This window comes from Littorina saxatilis, linkage group LG14 (assembly GCF_037325665.1).
Source record: "Littorina saxatilis isolate snail1 linkage group LG14, US_GU_Lsax_2.0, whole genome shotgun sequence".
In the NCBI taxonomy this organism is placed as follows: Eukaryota; Metazoa; Mollusca; class Gastropoda; order Littorinimorpha; family Littorinidae; genus Littorina; species Littorina saxatilis.
The window spans coordinates 44,153,677-44,175,737 of record NC_090258.1 but is presented as its reverse complement, the minus strand read 5'-3'; the positions used below and the strand labels follow the sequence as shown (position 1 = coordinate 44,175,737).

The window sequence follows — 22,061 nt, the reverse complement described above, 5'->3', positions numbered from 1 at the left end:
ACCGAAATCGTCCTGATGACTCCAGTCACGGTTGGTGAAACTTCTGGGACGGTGAATGACGTCATGATGTCTTCCGAAGTCGCCGAGGGGGAGGTGTTTGACGGGGTGCTCGCACCTTCGTCGTTGCTTTCGAACACTCCTGCGGCTAGAAGCATGAAGGCGATGACTGCGAGGAGTGCTAGCCCTAGCACACAGACCGCTAACCCGGTGAGCAGTTTTGTTGTTTTCGTCTTGTTTCTATTCCCGGTTTCTGCCATATTTTCCTTATGTTTCTATGTTTTGCTAGTGGTTTTTTGTGATATCTTTCTAAGTCTTTTTAAAAATTTATTATTGTAGGTGTTTTTTAGACTTGCTTGGATTTGCAACTGAGTTCACAGCAACACATATAAGACTTTAAAAGACTACACAACATAAAAGCTCTCACAGTCCACACATCACATCCGTACAATAATATCAACTCGAATATTTAAAAAATAACAAGGTTTTATTACATGACCATAAAACATAAATCAATTTATGTCAAGGCACTGCATACCCCCCCAAACAGCGAAAGATAATCTCTCTCTCTCTCAGGTACACACACACCAAGTCGCGCGCACACATACAATGTATGCTGACGACATTGTTATTCTCTCAACTACAAAGAAAGGATTACAGGACAAACTCAACAGCCTCCATAAATACTGCTATAAATGGGGATTACAAATTAATTGCGAATAATCTCCTTGAAAAATGTATAACGACTGTCCTTCCGCATGAAAACGTACACATAAAATTTTGCAAGCAACTTTTAGGAGTACACAGAAAATCACCGGCACGGGTGACTGGGTGAGACATGAATGAAGCCTGTGCTGCGACTTCTGTCTTGTGTGTGGCGCACGTTATATGTCAAAGCAGCACCGCCCTGATATGGCCCTTCGTGGTCGGCTGGGCGTTAAGCAAACAAACAAACACAGAAAATCAATGAATTTCCCAGTAATGGCTGAATTGGGCAGATTTCCGATCAGCACAGAAATATTGGGACAGGTCATAACATTTTGGTTACACATCATGAAATCTGACCAACATGGGCTTCTTTGGCAAACTTACTCAAGCCTTCTCTCACAAGAACATAAAGAGGAAAATAAATGTGTCTTGTAAATATTTGTACGCGAGTTCCTGACTTCCTCAGGCTTCAAACACAAGTGGCAAAAACCAAAGCACAATACACCCGGCAAGACTGAAACACGTGTTAACAAAACATGTAGAAACTCAATTTGTCAGGTGCTGTATCAACATAGCCTGTGGTGCTGTATCAACATAGCCCGTGGTGCTGTATCAACATAGCCCGTGGTGCTGTATCAACATAGCCCGTGGTGCTGTATCAACATAGCCTGTGGTGCTGTATCAACATAGCCCGTGGTGCTGTATCAACATAGCCCGTGGTGCTGTATCAACATAGCCCAACATAGCCCGTGGTGCTGTATCAACATAGCCCGTGGTGCTGTATCAACATAGCCCGTGGTGCTGTATCAACATAGCCCGTGGTGCTGTATCAACATAGCCCGTGGTGCTGTATCGACATAGCCCGTGGTGCTGTATCAACATAGCCCGTGGTGCTGTATCAACATAGCCCGTGGTGCTGTATCAACATAGCCCGTGGTGCTGTATCAACATAGCCCGTGGTGCTGTATCAACATAGCCCGTGGTGCTGTATCAACATAGCCCGTGGTGCTGTATCAACATAGCCCGTGGTGCTGTATCAACATAGCCCGTGGTGCTGTATCAACATAGCCCGTGGTGCTGTATCAACATAGCCCGTGGTGCTGTATCAACATAGCCCGTGGTGCTGTATCAACATAGCCCGTGGTGCTGTATCAACATAGCCCGTGGTGCTGTATCAACATAGCCCGTCCCTTTTCCTCATCCTTTTAAAGATTTTTCCTTGAGTTTCTCCTGCATCCTTGCTCATTTTTTTCCTCTTCCTTAAACAGTATATTTAAACGGATTATCTTATAAGTAGCATCAAATATTTATCTCTCAAAAAAAAAAACGACACGGATTTTCTTTCAATACTATTACAGACAAATAACCTTATTAAAATCTTGCGTGATATTATAGTCAGTTCATAAAAGTTTTATCCGTTGGACAAACAGGAGTGACTACATCGATCGCGTGATGTGAAAAAAAACCAGACAAGCTGTGAAAAGCATAGCTGGGACATATCAGGGACTACAAATAAAAGAACGAAAGTAGGAGTAAAAATAAATAAAAGGGCGGGCATCTGAAACAATACCGCTCCCAGTATAGCATGGACGCACCAATTTTTAATTTTTGTTACCCTTTTGAGATTGAGTACTGACTCTGAGAAAAGCCAAAAGTGTGTTTTTTAAAATTACATTTTGAATTTGTTGTGATGATCGTTAAAACAAAAAAGCCGCGTTTTATAACTAAGGTGGGAAAACCCAGATATGTTTTATGTCAGAAAATATGTCAAAAGTCACTGCTTACCCTAGAATATTGCCAATGCGTAAAACACGCAGTGAAATCACAGCAAGAATACTACTTTCACTTTTATAGTCCGACTATAGAAAGATGATGTCATTCTCATAGCATTACCGTCATTACGCCAAAGACGCCGACTTTTACGCTATAGACTCGTTTACTATTTTTTTTTTTTTGAAGGGAAAAAAAAGGCTCAAAAAGAAGACAGTCATTCTGTTTTGTTTTTAACGTTTTAGGAAGAGTTGCTTCCGTGCACAATCAAGGACAAATCTATTTCCGATGTGTAGAATCTCAATTTGAAGACCCTGAGTCAACATTTTTTTTATCTAAAACGTTATGACTTATAACAAAAAAACACTAACAATGATAATGCACATACAAATTACCTCACAAAACACACAAATTTTGTCCTTGACAGGATTCCAACCTGCGTCTGTAACCCCCCCCCCCCCCCCCCCCCCCCCCCCCCCGCCAAGGGGGAGGTACCGTGCTGGGCCACTACACCACAAGGACTTTTTTTTGTGTGCACATTTGCAAAATTTCTTTTTATGTGCATTTTTTTTTTTTTTTTTTTTCACTGTTGCAATTGTCTTTAGTGCAAGTTTTGTTCTGAGCCTTTTTTTTGGCACTATTACAACTCTTTCTTTTGTGCAATTGTTTTCAACATGTCTTTTTGTTTTTTATTGTTTGCACTGTTGCAATTTTCTCTTTTGTGCAAGTTTTTTATTGTTTGCACCATTGCAACTTTCTCTTTTGTGCAGGTTTTCTTTTGAACATTTTCTTTTTATGTGCACTATTTCAACTTTCTCTTTTGTGCAATCATTATTTAACATTTTCTTTCCAATCATAATATAAAATGGACATGATCAAAAGGCGCAAACAACATTCAAGTTATACTTATGCAACATTACAATCAACCACTTTTGTGAAATATTATTTAATTTACACTTGTGAAACATTGAACTTAACCATTTGTATGTAAAAGTATTCAAATAATACTTGTAAAAGTTTTAAAAGTTTACGAATAACGCTACTATTAAACTTGTAAAAGTGTATGGACAACAATACTTCTAAAACTGTGATTTATGAATAAAAACAGCATACAGTGTTAGGATATGGTTAGAAAAAATGCAACAACGGCTAAAACCAAACCCCAATTGGGCCCACCCCTTGAGCGAAACATTTAAGGAGTGGTAAGAGGTTTGGAAAGCATAAAAACAACGAAAACCAAACCCCAATTGGGCCCACCCCTTGAGCGAAAAACGAAAGATTCAAGGAGTGGTAAGAGGGTTGGAAAGCATAAAAACAAGGTGTTGTGACAATTTCACTGTACTGATGGAGCTGAACATTAAGTGTCATCAAGAGACAGCATAATCATTACTAGGTAAAATAAGAAAATAGTTTTCTTTACGGTAACTCAACCGACCCTGCTTTTTATTTGTCCATGTTGCCCAAACAGATATGTTTTTTTTGTGTTTTTTTTTCTTTTTCTTTTTTTTTGACTTACTAAGTGTCATCAAGAGACAGCAAAATCATTACTTACTTCTCTTGCTTCAGATTGAACACAACCGACCGCAGCGCCTGGGCCCTTGCTGGTGCCCAGTGTTGCGGCGGATTTGCCTGTGTGAACTTGAAGAAGTCCTACACAAACACATGCACACAAGTACAAGTTACTTGTACATAAAGTACCTATGGCAGAGTGAATGGGACGAATGTGAAGAAAATAAACTTCATAAGATCGTCCCCCAGCTGTCGGACAGCCTACCCCAATGTCGCCTCAACAGGAAAGAAGAGACAGTTCTCTGTCGCTTACACATTGGGCACAGTCACATTACACATTCGTATCTGCTGAAAGGTGAAGATCCACCATACTGTTTTGGATGTGACGAACCATGGACATTAGAACATGTTCTCACAAAATGTGTAGACGTTCAAGAATTTCGAGACAAACACTACAATGCGGAAACACTGAAGGTTTTATTCCGGGATGTTCCCCCGGACAAGATTTTTAACTTTTTAAAAGAGATCAAGATTTTTTACAAGATTTAAAGTACCAGAAGTGAAAACTAATAATTTTTAGAACCTTCTTTTACAGTGATAGATTTGAATGTAAATAGTCTGAAACGTAGAACTTGCCATATGAAGGGAAAAGAAAATAACTGCATCGGTCTCGAATAGCAGCTAGCATCTGCTGAAGAGACATTAAACCCCAAAAACCAACCAACAAGTTACTTGTCATGTCAAAAACAACAAAAAGTGACTCCAAAGACACTCGAAATAAAGCATTGCAAAAAGTGAAGATTAAGAAACCCTAATGATTGCCAACTGAGGCTATCACATGCATGCACAAACACTCTCTCTCTCTCTCTCTCTCTCTCTCTCTCTCTCTCTCTCTCTCTCTCTCTCTCTCTTTCTCTCTCGCTTGCTCTCACCACACCAAAAATAAACAAAAAAGGATCCCGCAGTGGGGCACTGCGGTTATGAAATTAAAGGCCCCTCCTGTTTTTGGAACCGCAGGAGCTTTCTAGTTTGCTGTTAGGTAGATTTTTGGTTCCTCTTTCCTGTCATGCTCTTTTTCTTCATGAATTCTTTTCTTTTTTCTGCCTTCTTGCTCATTCACCTGTATTTTTTCCAAAAATCTCTTCTATTGCCGCTTGTCTCGCGATTCATGTATAGTTTAATCTGTTAGTGTTCTGATGTAAGTCCAGCAGTAGATAGGTTAAGCCTATTTTAACATACTGGAAACTGGTAATCTTCCAGTAGGTATTAATTTAGTTTTACTAAAGCCTGCTGGGACACAAGTAATGGGTTAGTGCATTTGTAAACAGGAATCGCTTGACAAGTGGCCCCCTTCATCCCCCCCTTCCTCGTCCTGATATGGCTCTGCGTAGTCGGCTGGACGTTAAGCAACAAATAAACAAACAAACAAGTGTGATACTTCTGTTGTTGCGCACAAACAAGCACTGTAAGTCTAAGGCTAGGACTGTTGGCGCTCTGATGTGAGAGGAATATGCGGCGCTTCTTGTGGTAATATCGTACCGTCAGTCTTAGCAGACGACGTGTCCATGACCTTATACATGTACAGTCCAAGGGACATCACTCTGGCAGGTTAGCCTCGTTCTGGTTGTTTGATTAATCGGAATGAAATAATATAGATGTTGCTGCCATTGAGAGAAAAAGAATATGTTGCTGCCTGCTGCTGCTTCTAGCCACACCGACAATCACTCTGTCCGAAATTGGAGTTTCAAGTTGTTCAAATGACGGCTCTGGTCAAGATGCAAATTCCATTGATCGGCAGTCAGATCAATAGAGGTTCCCATCTTGATGCGGACGACCTGGAAGGAACTGGCCAGGTTGCTTTCACTCATCAACATGAGGATAGGACTTAGTCCGTCGGTGCCGGGCAGAAAGTGGACGAAGTACTTTTCTGCCGTGATGGTTGAAAAGACCGAGAAATTCGCAAAAAAATTCTCGAGCGACTCAACTGGTAGTCCTTCAAAGAAGCAGCTTATTGTATAATTTCTGGTCGGTCCAGGTAGCAAGGAAACCACACAGTTATGGCGACGCCGGTTCTCTTCGGTATTGTTGTAGTTGAGGACCGCAGGCGGCAGGCTCGGGTGCTCCTGAGTTTTGCGACAATCTAATCGAAAATTTGAGCGGATTGTCACCCATCCATTTTTGGGGATATTGACATAAAATGACTCGTTGGTGCGGACGTTGGTGAACTGCATATAACCATCTTTCGTCTCGAATTTAATAAGATCTACCGCCGGTTCTGAAGATCCTCCGTCGGGGCGGCACTTGTACCATGTTTCGCCGCATGTGTCGCCGGAGGCGTCGGAAACTTTGCATTCTCTGTACAACTTCTCGTTGAAGTTGAATCTCACATCCACATCTTCCTGTGTGGTGGTAGTCGTATTCGTGTCGGGATTACCCAATTCTTCGTTGTCGGTTGTATTTGATTTCGAAGTCGGCCTGACATTCACACCGTCTCCGGTCTCGGTTGATTTATTCCCATCGCTGCTACCCATTCCATCGTTCGTCGTGGGGGTAGGGTTGATTGACGAGGTCATAGAGGTGGATTTCAAGTCTTCGAGGTAGTGGGTGGGGCTTGGAGGACCCTCCAAATCGTTCTTCGTGGATGACGGGTCGAGTTCGTCTACCGAAATCGTCCTGACGACTCCAGTCACGGTTGGTGAAACTTCTGGGACGGTGAATGACGTCATGATGTCTTCCGAAGTCGCCGAGGGGGAGGTGTTTGACGGGGTGCTCGCACCTTCGTCGTTGCTTTCGAACACTCCTGCGGCTAGAAGCATGAAGGCGATGACTGCGAGGAGTGCTAGCCCTAGCACACAGACCGCTAACCCGGTGAGCAGTTTTGTTGTTTTCGTCTTGTTTCTATTCCCGGTTTCTGCCATATTTTCCTTATGTTTCTATGTTTTGCTAGTGGTTTTGCTAGTGGAGTGTATTTCTACAAACGCAAGCTGTGGTCGAAAGGTCCGTTCTGTGTGTAAAATATAAACACATTCTAAGAAATTGCACGTAAAAGGGTAATTAACTGTAGAAATGTGATATCTTACTAAGTCTTTTTAAACATTTATTATTGTAGGTGTTTTTTCGACTTGCTTGGATTTGCAACTGAGTTCACAGCAACACATATAAGACTTTAAAGACTACACAACATAAAAGCTCTCACACTCCACACATCACATCCGTACAATAATATCAACTCGAATATTTAAAAAATAACAAGGTTTTATTACATGACCATAAAACATAAATCAATTTATGTCAAGGCACTGCATACCCCCCCAAACAGCGAAAGATAATCTCTCTCTCTCTCAGGTACACACACTCCAAGTCGCGCGCACACATACAATGTATGCTGACGACATTGTTATTCTCTCAACTACAAAGAAAGGATTACAGGACAAACTCAACAGCCTCCATAAATACTGCTATAAATGGGGATTACAAATTAATTGCGAATAATCTCCTTGAAAAATGTATAACGACTGTCCTTCCGCATGAAAACGTACACATAAAATTTTGCAAGCAACTTTTAGGAGTACACAGAAAATCACCGGCACGGGTGACTGGGTGAGACATGAATGAAGCCTGTGCTGCGACTTCTGTCTTGTGTGTGGCGCACGTTATATGTCAAAGCAGCACCGCCCTGATATGGCCCTTCGTGGTCGGCTGGGCGTTAAGCAAACAAACAAACACAGAAAATCAATGAATTTCCCAGTAATGGCTGAATTGGGCAGATTTCCGATCAGCACAGAAATATTGGGACAGGTCATAACATTTTGGTTACACATCATGAAATCTGACCAACATGGGCTTCTTTGGCAAACTTACTCAAGCCTTCTCTCACAAGAACATAAAGAGGAAAATAAATGTGTCTTGTAAATATTTGTACGCGAGTTCCTGACTTCCTCAGGCTTCAAACACAAGTGGCAAAAACCAAAGCACAATACACCCGGCAAGACTGAAACACGTGTTAACAAAACATGTAGAAACTCAATTTGTCAGGTGCTGTATCAACATAGCCTGTGGTGCTGTATCAACATAGCCCGTGGTGCTGTATCAACATAGCCCGTGGTGCTGTATCAACATAGCCCGTGGTGCTGTATCAACATAGCCCGTGGTGCTGTATCAACATAGCCCGTGGTGCTGTATCAACATAGCCCAACATAGCCCGTGGTGCTGTATCAACATAGCCCGTGGTGCTGTATCAACATAGCCCGTGGTGCTGTATCAACATAGCCCGTGGTGCTGTATCAACATAGCCCGTGGTGCTGTATCAACATAGCCCGTGGTGCTGTATCAACATAGCCCGTGGTGCTGTATCAACATAGCCCGTGGTGCTGTATCAACATAGCCCGTCCCTTTTCCTCATCCTTTTAAAGATTTTTCCTTGAGTTTCTCCTGCATCCTTGCTCATTTTTTTCCTCTTCCTTAAACAGTATATTTAAACGGATTATCTTATAAGTAGCATCAAATATTTATCTCTCAAAAAAAAAAACGACACGGATTTTCTTTCAATACTATTACAGACAAATAACCTTATTAAAATCTTGCGTGATATTATAGTCAGTTCATAAAAGTTTTATCCGTTGGACAAACAGGAGTGACTACATCGATCGCGTGATGTGAAAAAAAACCAGACAAGCTGTGAAAAGCATAGCTGGGACATATCAGGGACTACAAATAAAAGAACGAAAGTAGGAGTAAAAATAAATAAAAGGGCGGGCATCTGAAACAATACCGCTCCCAGTATAGCATGGACGCACCAATTTTTAATTTTTTTTACCCTTTTGAGATTGAGTACTGACTCTGAGAAAAGCCAAAAGTGTGTTTTTTAAAATTACATTTTGAATTTGTTGTGATGATCGTTAAAACAAAAAAGCCGCGTTTTATAACTAAGGTGGGAAAACCCAGATATGTTTTATGTCAGAAAATATGTCAAAAGTCACTGCTTACCCTAGAATATTGCCAATGCGTAAAACACGCAGTGAAATCACAGCAAGAATACTACTTTCACTTTTATAGTCCGACTATAGAAAGATGATGTCATTCTCATAGCATTACCGTCATTACGCCAAAGGCGCCGACTTTTACGCTATAGACTCGTTACTATTTTTTTTTTTTTGAAGGGAAAAAAAAGGCTCAAAAAGAAGACAGTCATTCTGTTTTGTTTTTAACGTTTTAGGAAGAGTTGCTTCCGTGCACAACCAAGGACAAACCTATTTCCGATGTGTAGAATCTGATTTTGAAGACCCTGAGTTATCTAAAACGTTATGACTTATAACAAAAAAACACTCTAAAAATGATAATGCACATAAAAATTACCTCACAAAACACACATTTTGTCCCGGGCCCCCCCCGCCAAGGGGGAGGTACCGTGCTGGGCCACTACACCACAAGGACTTTCTTTTGTGTGCACATTTGCAAAATTTCTTTTTATGTGCATTTTTTTTTTTTTTTTTTTTTCACTGTTGCAATTGTCTTTAGTGCAAGTTTTGTTCTGAGCCTTTTTTTTGGCACTATTACAACTCTTTCTTTTGTGCAATTGTTTTCAACATGTCTTTTTGTTTTTTATTGTTTGCACTGTTGCAATTTTCTCTTTTGTGCAAGTTTTTTATTGTTTGCACCATTGCAACTTTCTCTTTTGTGCAGGTTTTCTTTTGAACATTTTCTTTTTATGTGCACTATTTCAACTTTCTCTTTTGTGCAATCATTATTTAACATTTTCTTTCCAATCATAATATAAAATGGACATGATCAAAAGGCGCAAACAACATTCAAGTTATACTTATGCAACATTACAATCAACCACTTTTGTGAAATATTATTTAATTTACACTTGTGAAACATTGAACTTAACCATTTGTATGTAAAAGTATTCAAATAATACTTGTAAAAGTTTTAAAAGTTTACGAATAACGCTACTATTAAACTTGTAAAAGTGTATGGACAACAATACTTCTAAAACTGTGATTTATGAATAAAAACAGCATACAGTGTTAGGATATGGTTAGAAAAAATGCAACAACGGCTAAAACCAAACCCCAATTGGGCCCACCCCTTGAGCAAAAAACGAAAGATTCAAGGAGTGGTAAGAGGGTTGGAAAGCATAAAAACAACGAAAACCAAACCCCAATTGGGCCCACCCCTTGAGCAAAAAACGAAAGATTCAAGGAGTGGTAAGAGGGTTGGAAAGCATAAAAACAACGAAAACGAAAATGCAATGGCAGTTAGGGTGAAAGAGAACTCACAGGTCTCTGAAAAGACTGTTGGGTTTCCACCCCTTCACCTTATCACAGACCTGATGAGTCTTGAACGGCTTCGAAAATTTCACCCCAAAGGCTTCCAACACCGATCCCACCTGATGGTGGGTGGGCTTTGGCCTCTGGGGCGCCAAGTACCACCCAAAGTACTTGTAGACTTGAATTGAGTCTGGGACGTTCCAAGTCATCCCCTTGCGGCCTTTGGTCGAGGGGATGTCATCAAGGCGCAAGGGACGCTTGGCACGCCTGTACCAGTCTTTGATGCAGGTCCGGTTCACTTGTTCCTTGGTGAGGAAGGTGAAGCGAGCTGTAATCAAACAGATGCACATACCAACCATAAGTTCAAAGCAACATGGGATTATAATATCTAACCCTATTGACATTATTGCCAGTGGCGAAAAAGGAAACATGATCACATACATTAGGAAGTACATATCTCAATGGTTTAATCTCAAACACACTAAGAAGACAACTGCGAAAACATGATACTTTGTTATCAGATGGTTCATTTTTACTTACCAAATTGGCTTGCATCTGCTTGCCCCTCGAAAGGTTCGGGTGATGGAGGCGTTGCCTGGGGCTCTGCTGCCTGGGGCTGTGGGTGCACTTCGATGAGGCGAGGTGCAGCAGGTTGCTGGTGTTGCTGGCGGGGACGTGCCGGTGCCGGTGCCGGTGCATTGTCTGATTGAATGAGAAGTTTGTTCATGATTGCACAATCAAACAAACAAACAAACAAACATTTGTCAGGGAAGGGGATAACTAATGCACAATAACATTTCATACGAAATGAGGATGCACATACCTGCAAACTCAATGCTGTCGTCTGCCAGCACAGCGTTGGCAACAACCCGCTGCCAGTGTACACCCACAGCAGGGCGAGCAGCAGGGCGAGCAGCAGGGGCAGCAGCTTCAGCGGCAGCTCGAGCAGCAGCTTCAGCGGCAGCTCGAGCAGCAGCTTCAGCTCCAGCAAGAGGCGGTGGCGGTGGCTATAATGACACAGATTTTATTTCAACTAATTGGCAAATAGAATCATGTCCATGGAGAAACAGGTTTTAGCTAATTATAACAAGAAACTAACATTAAGAAATGTGTGGAAAAGCTTACAAAGTGCTCCCGTGCCAGCATGTTGAAGGCCTCTTGCCGGGACCGGCTGGAGGTTGGCGCTGTATAGTGCAGCTCGCTGACACTGTCCGAGTGGGACAACAGCGCGTTCACTTTTTGGCGGACCAATTCTGGCTTCTCCATTTGCTGCAACCAAAGAACAATAAATAATAATGACTGAAAAATATCATCATATTCAAAGATCTGTCACATCCATACAACACTAATAACATTATTCTTGTTAAAAACATTTTCATATTACTTACCGCTGTCGTCACCACCTTTCGGGCTTGTGTCAGCTTGCACTGCTGCAGTTTCTGGCTCACCCGCCCCACCTGGTAGGACGACAACCCCTTCTGTCCTGATGTGATGAAGACGGGGTCATCGTCCCCTGTTCCAGCCTCAGGGCAGATGACTGGCCGCACACATGAGATGTATCTGCAGCACATTTACAAAACAGGCCTAGTTAGTTAATTATTGCTTAGCGTAGTTAGTTAATTACAGTATTGCTTTTTGTCTATAACAACTTATCAGTTCATTAGACTTTAAACCAATAGACTCGTCATTATTGCTTATAGGGTCCCGTGGACCACAACACAGGTGTGGTTAAAATGTGTTCAACATTTTACTATGTTTACAATTCTTGCTCCCTTGCTTAGTTTACATAATTTAAACTCTCACTCCCACTTACTGCAAAATGCGGTCAGCATCCTCCCTGAAGAGGAACATCTCCAGGGGCCCCTTCTGTTTGGCCAGTTTGTGTTTTTTGACCTGTAAAATGAACAATGCGTATAATGGCACATAGCAATGCAGAAACATGACGGCCATGTTCTTGTCTACACACTGACTTTAACAAATTTACAAGGAATGGACAGAATATAATGAGAATATTGAGCCAAAAAAGACTCACCATCACTGCCACCTGGTCGGCTTCCACAGTGGCGACCCGCTGGCGAAACTCCCCCAGGGTGAAGCACCGTATCTCCATGACGCGCGAAAAGTTAAACACGGAGAACAGCATCATCGCGTGATCTCTGGCCTCCGTGCTCCACACCTGCCTCATGGGATGGTTCACCCAGGGGGAGTTTCTGTATTTGAGGCAGTGATCAAAACGCGACCGCCACAGTGTCGGATCTGCCTGTGGCTGTGCGTCGGTTCTGATCCTGCTAACCAGCTCTCTGGCCCGCGTCTTCTTTCGCTTCTCGAAATCGGCTCTGAAACACAATGTCAGACAGCGTTGTTAAATGCAAATGCTATTACTCTCCTGAACGGTTAACATTGTCAAATTTGTGTGAAGTCTGTTCCCTAAACAACCTAACAAAGTAATAGTCCATTGGCAGGGCCAAACAAAATGTACCTACTTCTGTTCGGTGAGGTTGGTGATGAGGGCAGTGAGCGACGAAAGAATGCCCATCCTCTCACACAGTGAGACTTCCCTCGTGAGGAGGAAGCGAAAGAAGATCTGCAAAAACACAGCAAGAGAATGTCATCGGATTGCAGTATACATAACACATTATCACAGTGCAATTATTAACACATTACTGTTCTCAGAACCAAACGCTGCTTGTCTGGAAATGGAAATTATCAAAATATTTAATTACAAACACACTTACAATCACGGACCGCATTTTGTTCACCACATTTGCAGCAGAGAAACCCTTCATCTGCTGCAACGTCTCCTGTTCTATGGCAGCAACAGGGTTCGGACGACTTGGAGTCTGAAACACAAATCATTCATGGCTTTCATTTTGTTGTAGCAAAACAAGTTAAAACCCAATCACTATAGGAAATGCAGCATGGAATTATAGGATCCTCTGCTATGTTGCAAACAGGCAGAATACATACCACAGTAAACATGCGCTGCACATCCAGCTCTGGGTCCAGGCGAAGCAGCAGGCTCTTCGCCTGTTTGTACGCCGCCAGCGTGGACCCGCTGTACTTGCTGCACAAGTACTGTGAAAACCGGTCCCAGAGGCCACTGACACCTGCACACAACGGAAATAAAATGCATTCTGACACAAGTTCTAGACATCTCCTAATGCAGGTTTATGTGTGAAATCGTCAATCCGAAGAAAACCTTTCATTCAGCAGCAACTAGCACACAGATCTTATACATTTTGTACATACCCATAATGGTTGCCGCTGATACTGACTCCATCCTTCGGACGGTCGAAATGGCCTTCTGGGACCCAGTTTGGGCAAGGGCCCTCCAATAGTCGAGTCCGTAGAGCTTGTGGCTACCGTCCATGCCCAAGTGCTGGGGAAGGTTCCGACGGACTTCCCCACACTGTGGGCACTTTCGATACTGTAACAAACAAACACATGTTTAAATATCTAATGTTAAATAGTTATTTAGAAAGTCTTTAATTCTTTACCACATCAGCTTTCAGCTTTCAACATGCTCCGTGGTTTGCAAATAATACTCACTTGGGTTTCAGCCACGGGTGCCCCGCTCTTCATGGATGGGTTCCGGTGCCACACACGGGCTTTTGCGGAATCCCACCCATGAATTTTACGGAGGTGGTCCGACATGCGCCAGGTGGCTCTGCCACACAGTTGGCAGGTGTGCTTGAACCGCGGTTTCCTTGGCTGAGGCTGACGCTGAGGCTGAGGGTGAGGACGCTCAACATCCTCCTCCTCCGCCTCCACCGGCTCCTCCCCATGGGGATCCAGGGCTTGGAGACCAGCTAGGGCCTCCTGCTCCTCCTCCTCCTCCTCCTCCTCGTCCGCCTGAGGGTCCTCGATGATAAATCTGAATAACAAATTAAATCAAAGTTTACATCACTACCATGTAACTTCCCACCCCCCCCCCCCCCAACTTAGGGATTGATTAGAAAATATAATAGCGTGTTCACAGGCTTATCAAGACAAGAGTACTTTTAAATTACCTTGCACAAGAGACATTAATTACCAACAAAACAAAACAAATAAAAACTAAAATGTAATCTTTCACTTAATTTCAAAGATACCTTTTCCGCTTGGGGTTGAGGAGCCTGTTCACCTGCCACACTCTCTCCGCTTCCGAAAGTTTGCGCTTTTTTTCGTCGACTAGCTTTTGGATGGTCCACTCTTCGTCTGAAAACAATATCACAAAGACAATGGGAGAAACTCTTTGCAACACACTAAGGCTCACATGTTCATGTTTACACAAAGATACATAAATAATATCATTTACATTTGGGTAAAACTTACCACCACTGTCATCTCCAAGATCCTCGTCCTCCTGCTCCTCCGACTCCTCCTCTTGCTTGTCCTTCTCCTCCTCTTCCGCTTCCTCAAAAGCCAAGTTGTGGCTTAGCTTTTGGGGGCTGGCAGGGAACACCTTGCTATAGCAAGGGTCCTGGCAATCTGGTAAACAAACAAAAAACACACATTGTACCTTGTTAGGTAATTTGACCATTGTTGGCTCACGTAAGTGTAGCCTGTGCGATCGTAACTTTGTCTGTCTGTCTGTCTGTGCGTTTGTGCGTGTGTTTGTGCGTGCGTGTGTTTGTGCGTGTGTGTCTGTGGTAGAAACTTTAACATTTCGTCATTTGAAGACGTCACATTATGGCGTAAGAGGGTTAGACGTCACGCGAAGGAATTACTCAAAGTCTCGGTCATGCCATGCCATGCCATGCCAAGAAAAGTAATCCCCACTCTTCATTCGGCTTTCCTTCGTCCTTAGCCGGACGAGCAGCTCCAGGAGAGCCGCGTCGAGGACCATTGGACTTTGGTCCTGGAATGTTAACAAAAAGGGAAGATGAAAACAGTGCACGTAGCTCATGAATTTCATCATCTGTTTATGCATACACTTCATCAACATGAAATTCATCATGCATACTAACCCGACTTCCTTTCTTTGCCATGGCTTCGACGGCTTTGCGGGCCGTCTTCACAGTCTCGGCCGTGAATTCGTTGCGGATGTCCATGTACGCAGGCACTGCACACACAATAATCATAACATTGCATGTGGGAACTGACAGTTTGAGTTGAATAACACGGAAAATAGAGTTCATTCATAATATTTGAAAAAACAAAACATGTAGTGAATATTTAATTGGATTTATCAAATACTTACTTGTAAGCTTCTTGCGGGCAAACGTCTGGTATTGGCCAGAGCTCTTGAAGAGCTGGTTGGCCAATCGGGTCGCGGCGTTATAGAGCGCCCTTCGGGAAATGTCCCAGGGCCCAGACGCCGTCAGGCCGCTGTTGCACGGGGCCTCCTTGTAGACGTATGGTGTCGTTGCCATCTTGATGCTGGGTAAATCACAAACAAAACTACTTTTAACTAACATTATTTATTTGGGAGGGGGAGGGGGAGGGGGAGGGGGTACTCATCACAGCAATTTCAGTGCTACCTAGATGCATCTACTAGTGTTTCACAAATGGCCGAGATATAAGGTGTCAAAGTGTGGTAACAACAAAGTGTTGCCAAGCAAAAACTGTGCTCATTATAGCAAAAACTGCCCTCAATACAGCACTTTCACACCTGCCATGATGAAGCGCCTTGTCACGTCAATGACCTCAGCAAATTTCGTCCAATTTGGGTTACAAACGGCCGAGATATCAGACGTCAAAGTGTGGTAACCATACATGTGACCTTGACCCAAGGTCAAGGTCGTCCAAGGTCATGCAACACAAAGCTGTTAATTCAAGACATAGGAAGTACAATGGTGCTAATTGGCTCTTTCTACCATGAGATATGGTCACTTTTAGTGGTTCACTACCGGCTTATTTTGGTCACATTTCACAAGGGTCAAAGTGACCTTGACCTTGATCATATGTGACCAAATGTGTCTCATGATGAAAGCATAACATGTCCCCCACATAATGTTTAAGTTTGAAACAGTTATCTTCCATAGTTCAGGATCAAGGTCACTTCAAAATATGTATACAATGCAACCTTGAAGAGCTCCTGTACACGTGTACTCACTTTGGCTTCGCATGTGAGTCAAAAAAGGGATGATCAAGCAATAAATCCTAACTAAAGTTATGTTTTTCAGAAAGCTTAGAACCTTAGATTCTATATTAAAAAAAAAAATGTCTCACCTAGAGTCAATAGCAGGGTCACGGCGCGGAAATAAACTGAAAGTAAACACAATTTGGCACAGCCTCTCCTGCTCGGCCGGCGTCATAGGATCCTCCGGTGTCGGACACGGTTTGACGGCTACGCTTAGGAGCATGCTGTCATCTCTCCAGTAAGCACGCTCTTTGCTGTGTTTAGCAGAAAGAACGTGACAGGGTGATGTTGTAATCTCTTGCCTTTCAATATGACGTCATGAGAGAGAGAGAGATAAACCTAATCTAATCTAATTCTCCATGACACGCTCGCCCCCTGGTTCTCTTTACCCTAAATCTATACGGGCCTGTGACACAATATTGGTGTCGGACATAAAACCACTGTGACGCTTAGAAGTAAGCTGTCGTCTCTCCACGGCGTTATGGCGATGATCGCCTCTCTCTTTTCACTCATGCGGACAGTTTTTACCTGTTCGGCCATGGTCACTAAGCAACATCGGACAAATAACCTATTATTAAAATCTTGCGTGATATAGTCAGTTCATAAAAGTTTTATTCGTTGGAAAAACGGGAGTAACTACATTGATCGTGCGATGTGAAAAAACCCCAGACAAGCTGCGAAAGGATAGCTGGGACATATCGGGGACCACAAAAATAAGAACGATAGTAGGAGTAAAAATAAATAAAAGGGCGGGCATCTGAAACAGTACCGCACCACCCAGTATAGCATGGACCAACCCATTCTTTTTATTTTTTATTTTTTTTACCCTTTTGAGAGTACGGACTCTGAGGAAAGCCAAAAGTGCTTGTTTTTGTTTTGTTTTGTTTTGTATCAACATAGCCTTTGGTGCTGTATGACCATAGCCTTTGGTGCTGTATGAACATAGCCTGTGGTGCTGTATGAACATAGCCTTTGGTGCTGTATCAACATAGCCTTTGGTGCTGTATGAACATAGCCTGTGGTGCTGTATGAACATAGCCTTTGGTGCTGTATGACCATAGCCTTTGGTGCTGTATGAACATAGCCTTTGGTGCTGTATGACCATAGCCTGTGGTGCTTCCCATCTCACCCCTTTCCCTCGTCGCGATATAACCTCCGTGGTTGAAAACGACGTTAAACACCAAATAAAGAAAGAAAGCCTTTGGTGCTGTGTTGCAAGGGCCTCCAGGGGCCCCTTCTGCTTGGCCAGTTTGTGTCTTTTTACCTGTAAAATGAACAATGCGTATAATGGCACATAGCAATGCAGAAACATGACGGCCATGTTCTTGTCTACACACTGACTTTAACAAATTTACAAGGAATGGACAGAATATAATGAGAATATTGAGCCAAAAAAGACTCACCTTCACTGCCACCTGGTCAGCTTCCGCTGAAACTGACTCCATCCTACGGACGGTCGAAATGGCCTTCTGGGATCCAGTTTGCGCAAGGGCCTTCCAGTAGTCAAGTCCGGGTGCCTTGCCCAAGATGCTGTCCAACTCAGCCCTGAAGTTGTTGGTGTTTATTTTTTTGGTGGGCAGGCGTTGGCGGAGGGTGGCCTTGGCTTTCCTCGCGGCTCTCTTCTTTTCTTTTTCGAATCCGTCTCTGCACAAAGACATGCAATGAAGATAAATAACTCTGACAAATACTGTAAACCAAAAGCAAGTGCAAAGTTTGGCATATGTAATGGTGCATGGTCAGTGTAAGGCAGAATATGAACATGAAATTAGCCAATCCATGTATTAAAATGTATGTATTTTACACTTTCCTTGCTGTACTTTGCAGTCAAACTTGGATTGTTAATCTCGTTACATCGCTGACTTGTTTCACATTGTTGTGACAATTTCACTGTACTGATGGAGCTGAACATTAAGTGTCATCAAGAGACAGCAAAATCATTACTTACTTCTCTTGCTTCAGATTGAACAGAACCGACCGCAGCGCCTGTTCCCTTGCTGGTGCCCAGTGTTGCGGCGGGTTTGCTTGGGTGAACTTGAAGAAGTCCTACACAAACACATGCACACAAGTACAAGTTACTTGTCATGTCAAAAACAACAAAAAGTGACTCCAAAGACACTCGAAATAAAGCATTGCAAAAAGTGAAGATTAAGAAACCCTAATGATTGCCAACTGAGGCTATCACATGCATGCACAAACACTCTCTCTCTCTCTCTCTCTCTCTCTCTCTCTCTCTCTCGCTTGCTCTCACCACACCAAAAATAAACAAAAAAGGACAATCCCGTACCACAAGAGCTCTGACGTAATTGCACATAGTGCTGGCGGTCAATGTGTTGGCGGCGAAAAAGGCCCGAAGGTCATGAATGACCTTCAACGCCGGGGTGGGGTTTTGTTCAGTGACCTACACAGTAACACAAAATATAATCTACATTTCAGAATGGTATACTTTGTAAGTTCATAATGAAACAAGCGCAAACCCTCTATACATGTGGAACACTGCACTTAATTCAATAGGCATCATCAACACTATCTGCTTGAGTGGCCACAATCATCCACTTGATCACTCTGCCTTTTTAAAATAACCACAAAAAAAAAAAGGGGGGGTTAGGGTTAGGTACTTACCGTCAGCATGGCTTCAGTTCCATTAGGAGCCAGCTTCGAAATGAGTGTACCGGAATAGTTCCGGTACTGCTCCAGTGTCGCCTCCTTCCTTGAGGTTCCACACTTGAAGGTGTGGTAAGCCTCAAGGAGAGGACACGTCACTGCACCTTGCTGGCTGGTCTCCTCGGTTTTTTTTAGCCCCAGCCCCAGTGCTTGTTTGTATTCATCACTTTGGGGGTGCAACTTGTGGAACTTGCGAAGGTGGGAAGGGAGGTGGAGGGTCTCGTGGCAGATGGGGCACGGCCTTCTCCTGTTCTGTACACACAAGATTAGAAACTGTTGGTTAGAAATATCAAAACGACATTGTTAATTTTTCGAATGAAGTTCATATGTTTACAACACACAGACACGGACACACACCCACACTTTTCTCACCTCAGGGTCTGCACACGGTTTTTGAACCCACCACCTCTTCGCTGTGTGCTCAGGGTAGTTGTGTTTTGACACAAAATGGATCTTCATCTTGTGCCGAAACTCCCCGCACACTGGGCACACGGGCTTCCGTGATCTGAGAAAAAAAGATGAAAATAGGAATATCATACGTGTTTACAGATGTTCTTTCAGGTGTTCACTCTCTGCTTCCCAGACATTAACTGTGTGGTCCTTGTTTGCGTTTAATTCGGTACTATTTACCTTGATAAATAACTTGTGGCTCTATCCTCAATGTGGTCAATAAAGTCTGTTGGACCCGGAAAGCACATAATCTTATTTATTTGTTTGACATTTGCTTAACGCCCAGCTAATCGCAAAGAAGTTAATCACTGTCTTATTTGTGAATACTTACTTTTTACCCTCCCCCTTGGGTGCCGGTGGTGCTGCTGCTGGTGGTGCTGCTGCTGTCGGTGGTGCTGCTGCCGGTGGTGCTGCTGCTGTCGCCGATGGTGTTGGTGGTGCTGCAGCCGGTGGTGTTGGTGGTGCACTCACGCTGTCCGACGCGGACTGGTCAGTGTCAGTGTCACTGTCATCGCCGTCACCGGCTGAAAATGCAAATGTATTATGTAAGAAGAATAAGGCTATGAATGAATATGAATATGACATTTCAAACGCGCGATATCTCATGCAAGCGCATGAGCACAAAGCGCGGCAAGAAAGAAAACAACAAACAAAACATCCACAACAAAAAAAACCAAAAAAGAAACAATAAAAACAGTTGTCATATTGGTCAAACAATAAATCTCAAGAGGTTTTACGATTTTCCTTGCCTTAGTTACCTAACCAGGGTTAGGAAAATAAAAATCAATTAAAAAAATCTATGGAATGTCCAATTTATGTGAAAAAGGTTTTAATAAGTTGAGGATCAAAGTTTTGATTGTTTTTTTTTCTTCATTGGCATGCAAAGTCGTATAGTAAAAAAGATAAAGTTAGCCGTAAAATTGTTTGAATATTTCTTATCGCATGTGATGTTTTTATCCCTTCACTTCTGTTTGAAATGTGACACTGTGTGTACAAAAATTGTGCCCTTTGGTCCAAAGGCAAAATCTTTGTCATTAGTAGCTCTACAAAAAGGAAAAAAAAAACACACAAAAAACAAACTGATACACCATTTAACTCAACGTTAACCCAAACAACGCTATTTACTACATACCATGATACCACCACCTCTCCACCCGGTCCCAGTGGCGCCTCCTCTTCCTTCGTTCTTTGAGGATGACCTCACCATCGTAGGTAGTGTCTAAATAGACAAACATAATGACAAGTGAAAATGTGTGATCATACAACTGTAGATTAATCACAAATTTATGTGGACGAAAGTCAGGTTTGAATATACAGCTAGATCAACAGGAAAAATGCTTAAAAGTTTCACAAATCCCTGCACAAAAAAAGGAAGCACTATGGTTGAAATCAGTTTTTTTTCCTTGCACAAGCTTTACAGAGAAAATGCCTATTTGATGAATTCAGTGTGTTTTGAAAATAAGCAAGCGTGCATTGCATACTTAACAGTTTATTACACACATCTTTCAATCATAATCCAATAGTTACCCTTGGCATCATCATCATCTTCTTCGTCGGACCGCATGAAGGCTTCCTCCACCTCCTCCTCCATCTCGGATCTATCTTCCTCCACCTCCATCATTCTCGGCCTCTGTACTAACCCCACCGCCCTAAAAAAAACTCCCTCCTCCTCCTCCACCTTCTTCTCGCCCAAGTCTGGCTCTAACCCCCCCGCCCTAAAAAAACCTCCCTCCTCCTCCTCCTTCTCGCCCAAGTCTGGCTCTGACCCCCCCGCCCTAAAAAAACCTCCCTCCTCCTCCTCCACCTTCTTCTCGCCCAAGTCTGGCTCTGACCTCCCTCCTCCTCCACCGTCTCCTCGCTAAAATCTAGTTGTAACCACCCCGCCCTAACAAAATCTTCCTCCTCCTCCTCCTCCTTCTCGGCCTCGGTGACATGAGCTTGTTGGAGTTCTGTATCTGCTGAATGAGGAAGTCGTGTCAAAGTCAGGTTTCAATATACAACTATACTGGCAGAAAAGACTAACTTTACACATTGTAATAAGCAGAACTCTGAAAGATTACACAAATAATTACACGATCAAAAAGCCCATTCAATATGCAATCTATGGCGGCAAACAGATTTGCAATCTGTTAACATTTAGTGAATTTATGCCAGTTTGAACGAGCATACCCCCCCCCCCCCCCCCTTGACCCTGGAAAGGTAACTTAGCTTTAGACTAGTCAACTGTGCTTCACTGAGCACAAGTAGGAAATGTTTTAACTCTTTGCGGTCGGCTAAACCATATGTGGTTTAGGCACATGAGCTAGTGACGTCACAATTTAAAAGAATGCACGTGCTTATTCCCTCGTTTTAGGCACATGAGCTAGTGACGTCACAATTTAAAAGAATGCACGTGCTTATTCCCTCGTTTTCAACAGAAACCACTCAATAATCAACCACATTTGATTACACACATTTTTCATAATGCAATAGTTACCTCCTTCGGTGTCAGTGCCACACCAGGCCTCCGGTGGTGCTGCCGGTGGTGCTGCTGCCGGTGGTGATTCCAGCGGTGCTTTTGCTGCTGCTGCAGCCGGTGGTGCTCCCTCCAGAGTGGTGGTGGCACATTTTAGGAACACGTGTATTTGTTC

General features: G+C 43.0%; 4 protein-coding genes across 4 annotated transcripts; all 4 read right to left on the bottom strand.

Moving 5' to 3' along the window:
- Nucleotides 1-4,023: 4,023 nt before the first annotated feature.
- Nucleotides 4,024-6,800, bottom strand: LOC138946619 (uncharacterized). The gene is made up of 2 exons (XM_070318063.1): nucleotides 6,252-6,800; nucleotides 4,024-4,125 (listed from the first exon to the last, which is right to left on the bottom strand). Exons 1-2 carry the CDS (start codon nucleotides 6,798-6,800, stop codon nucleotides 4,024-4,026), a joined length of 651 nt encoding a protein of 216 aa, XP_070174164.1.
- Nucleotides 6,801-10,550: 3,750 nt separating this feature from the next.
- LOC138946617 (uncharacterized) lies at nucleotides 10,551-11,827 on the bottom strand. Its single transcript, XM_070318062.1, has 3 exons — nucleotides 11,645-11,827; nucleotides 11,382-11,525; nucleotides 10,551-11,263 (listed from the first exon to the last, which is right to left on the bottom strand). Exons 1-3 carry the CDS (start codon nucleotides 11,825-11,827, stop codon nucleotides 11,021-11,023), a joined length of 570 nt encoding a protein of 189 aa, XP_070174163.1. The 3' UTR covers nucleotides 10,551-11,020.
- A 109-nt stretch (nucleotides 11,828-11,936) lies between these two features.
- Nucleotides 11,937-15,513, bottom strand: LOC138947839 (uncharacterized). The gene is made up of 11 exons (XM_070319394.1): nucleotides 15,439-15,513; nucleotides 15,206-15,300; nucleotides 14,571-14,726; nucleotides 14,348-14,453; nucleotides 13,806-14,130; nucleotides 13,506-13,683; nucleotides 13,224-13,363; nucleotides 12,992-13,096; nucleotides 12,740-12,840; nucleotides 12,289-12,592; nucleotides 11,937-12,149 (listed from the first exon to the last, which is right to left on the bottom strand). The coding sequence occupies exons 5-11, from the start codon at nucleotides 13,908-13,910 to the stop codon at nucleotides 12,066-12,068; spliced, it is 1,017 nt and encodes a 338-aa protein (XP_070175495.1). The 5' UTR covers nucleotides 13,911-14,130; nucleotides 14,348-14,453; nucleotides 14,571-14,726; nucleotides 15,206-15,300; nucleotides 15,439-15,513; the 3' UTR covers nucleotides 11,937-12,065.
- Nucleotides 15,514-15,515: 2 nt separating this feature from the next.
- On the bottom strand, nucleotides 15,516-21,215 carry LOC138946616 (uncharacterized). The gene is made up of 11 exons (XM_070318061.1): nucleotides 20,959-21,215; nucleotides 20,564-20,650; nucleotides 19,763-19,955; nucleotides 19,354-19,486; nucleotides 18,940-19,233; nucleotides 18,605-18,718; nucleotides 18,266-18,363; nucleotides 17,724-17,964; nucleotides 17,286-17,584; nucleotides 16,460-16,574; nucleotides 15,516-15,617 (listed from the first exon to the last, which is right to left on the bottom strand). Exons 1-11 carry the CDS (start codon nucleotides 21,050-21,052, stop codon nucleotides 15,516-15,518), a joined length of 1,770 nt encoding a protein of 589 aa, XP_070174162.1. The 5' UTR covers nucleotides 21,053-21,215.
- Nucleotides 21,216-22,061: the final 846 nt, after the last annotated feature.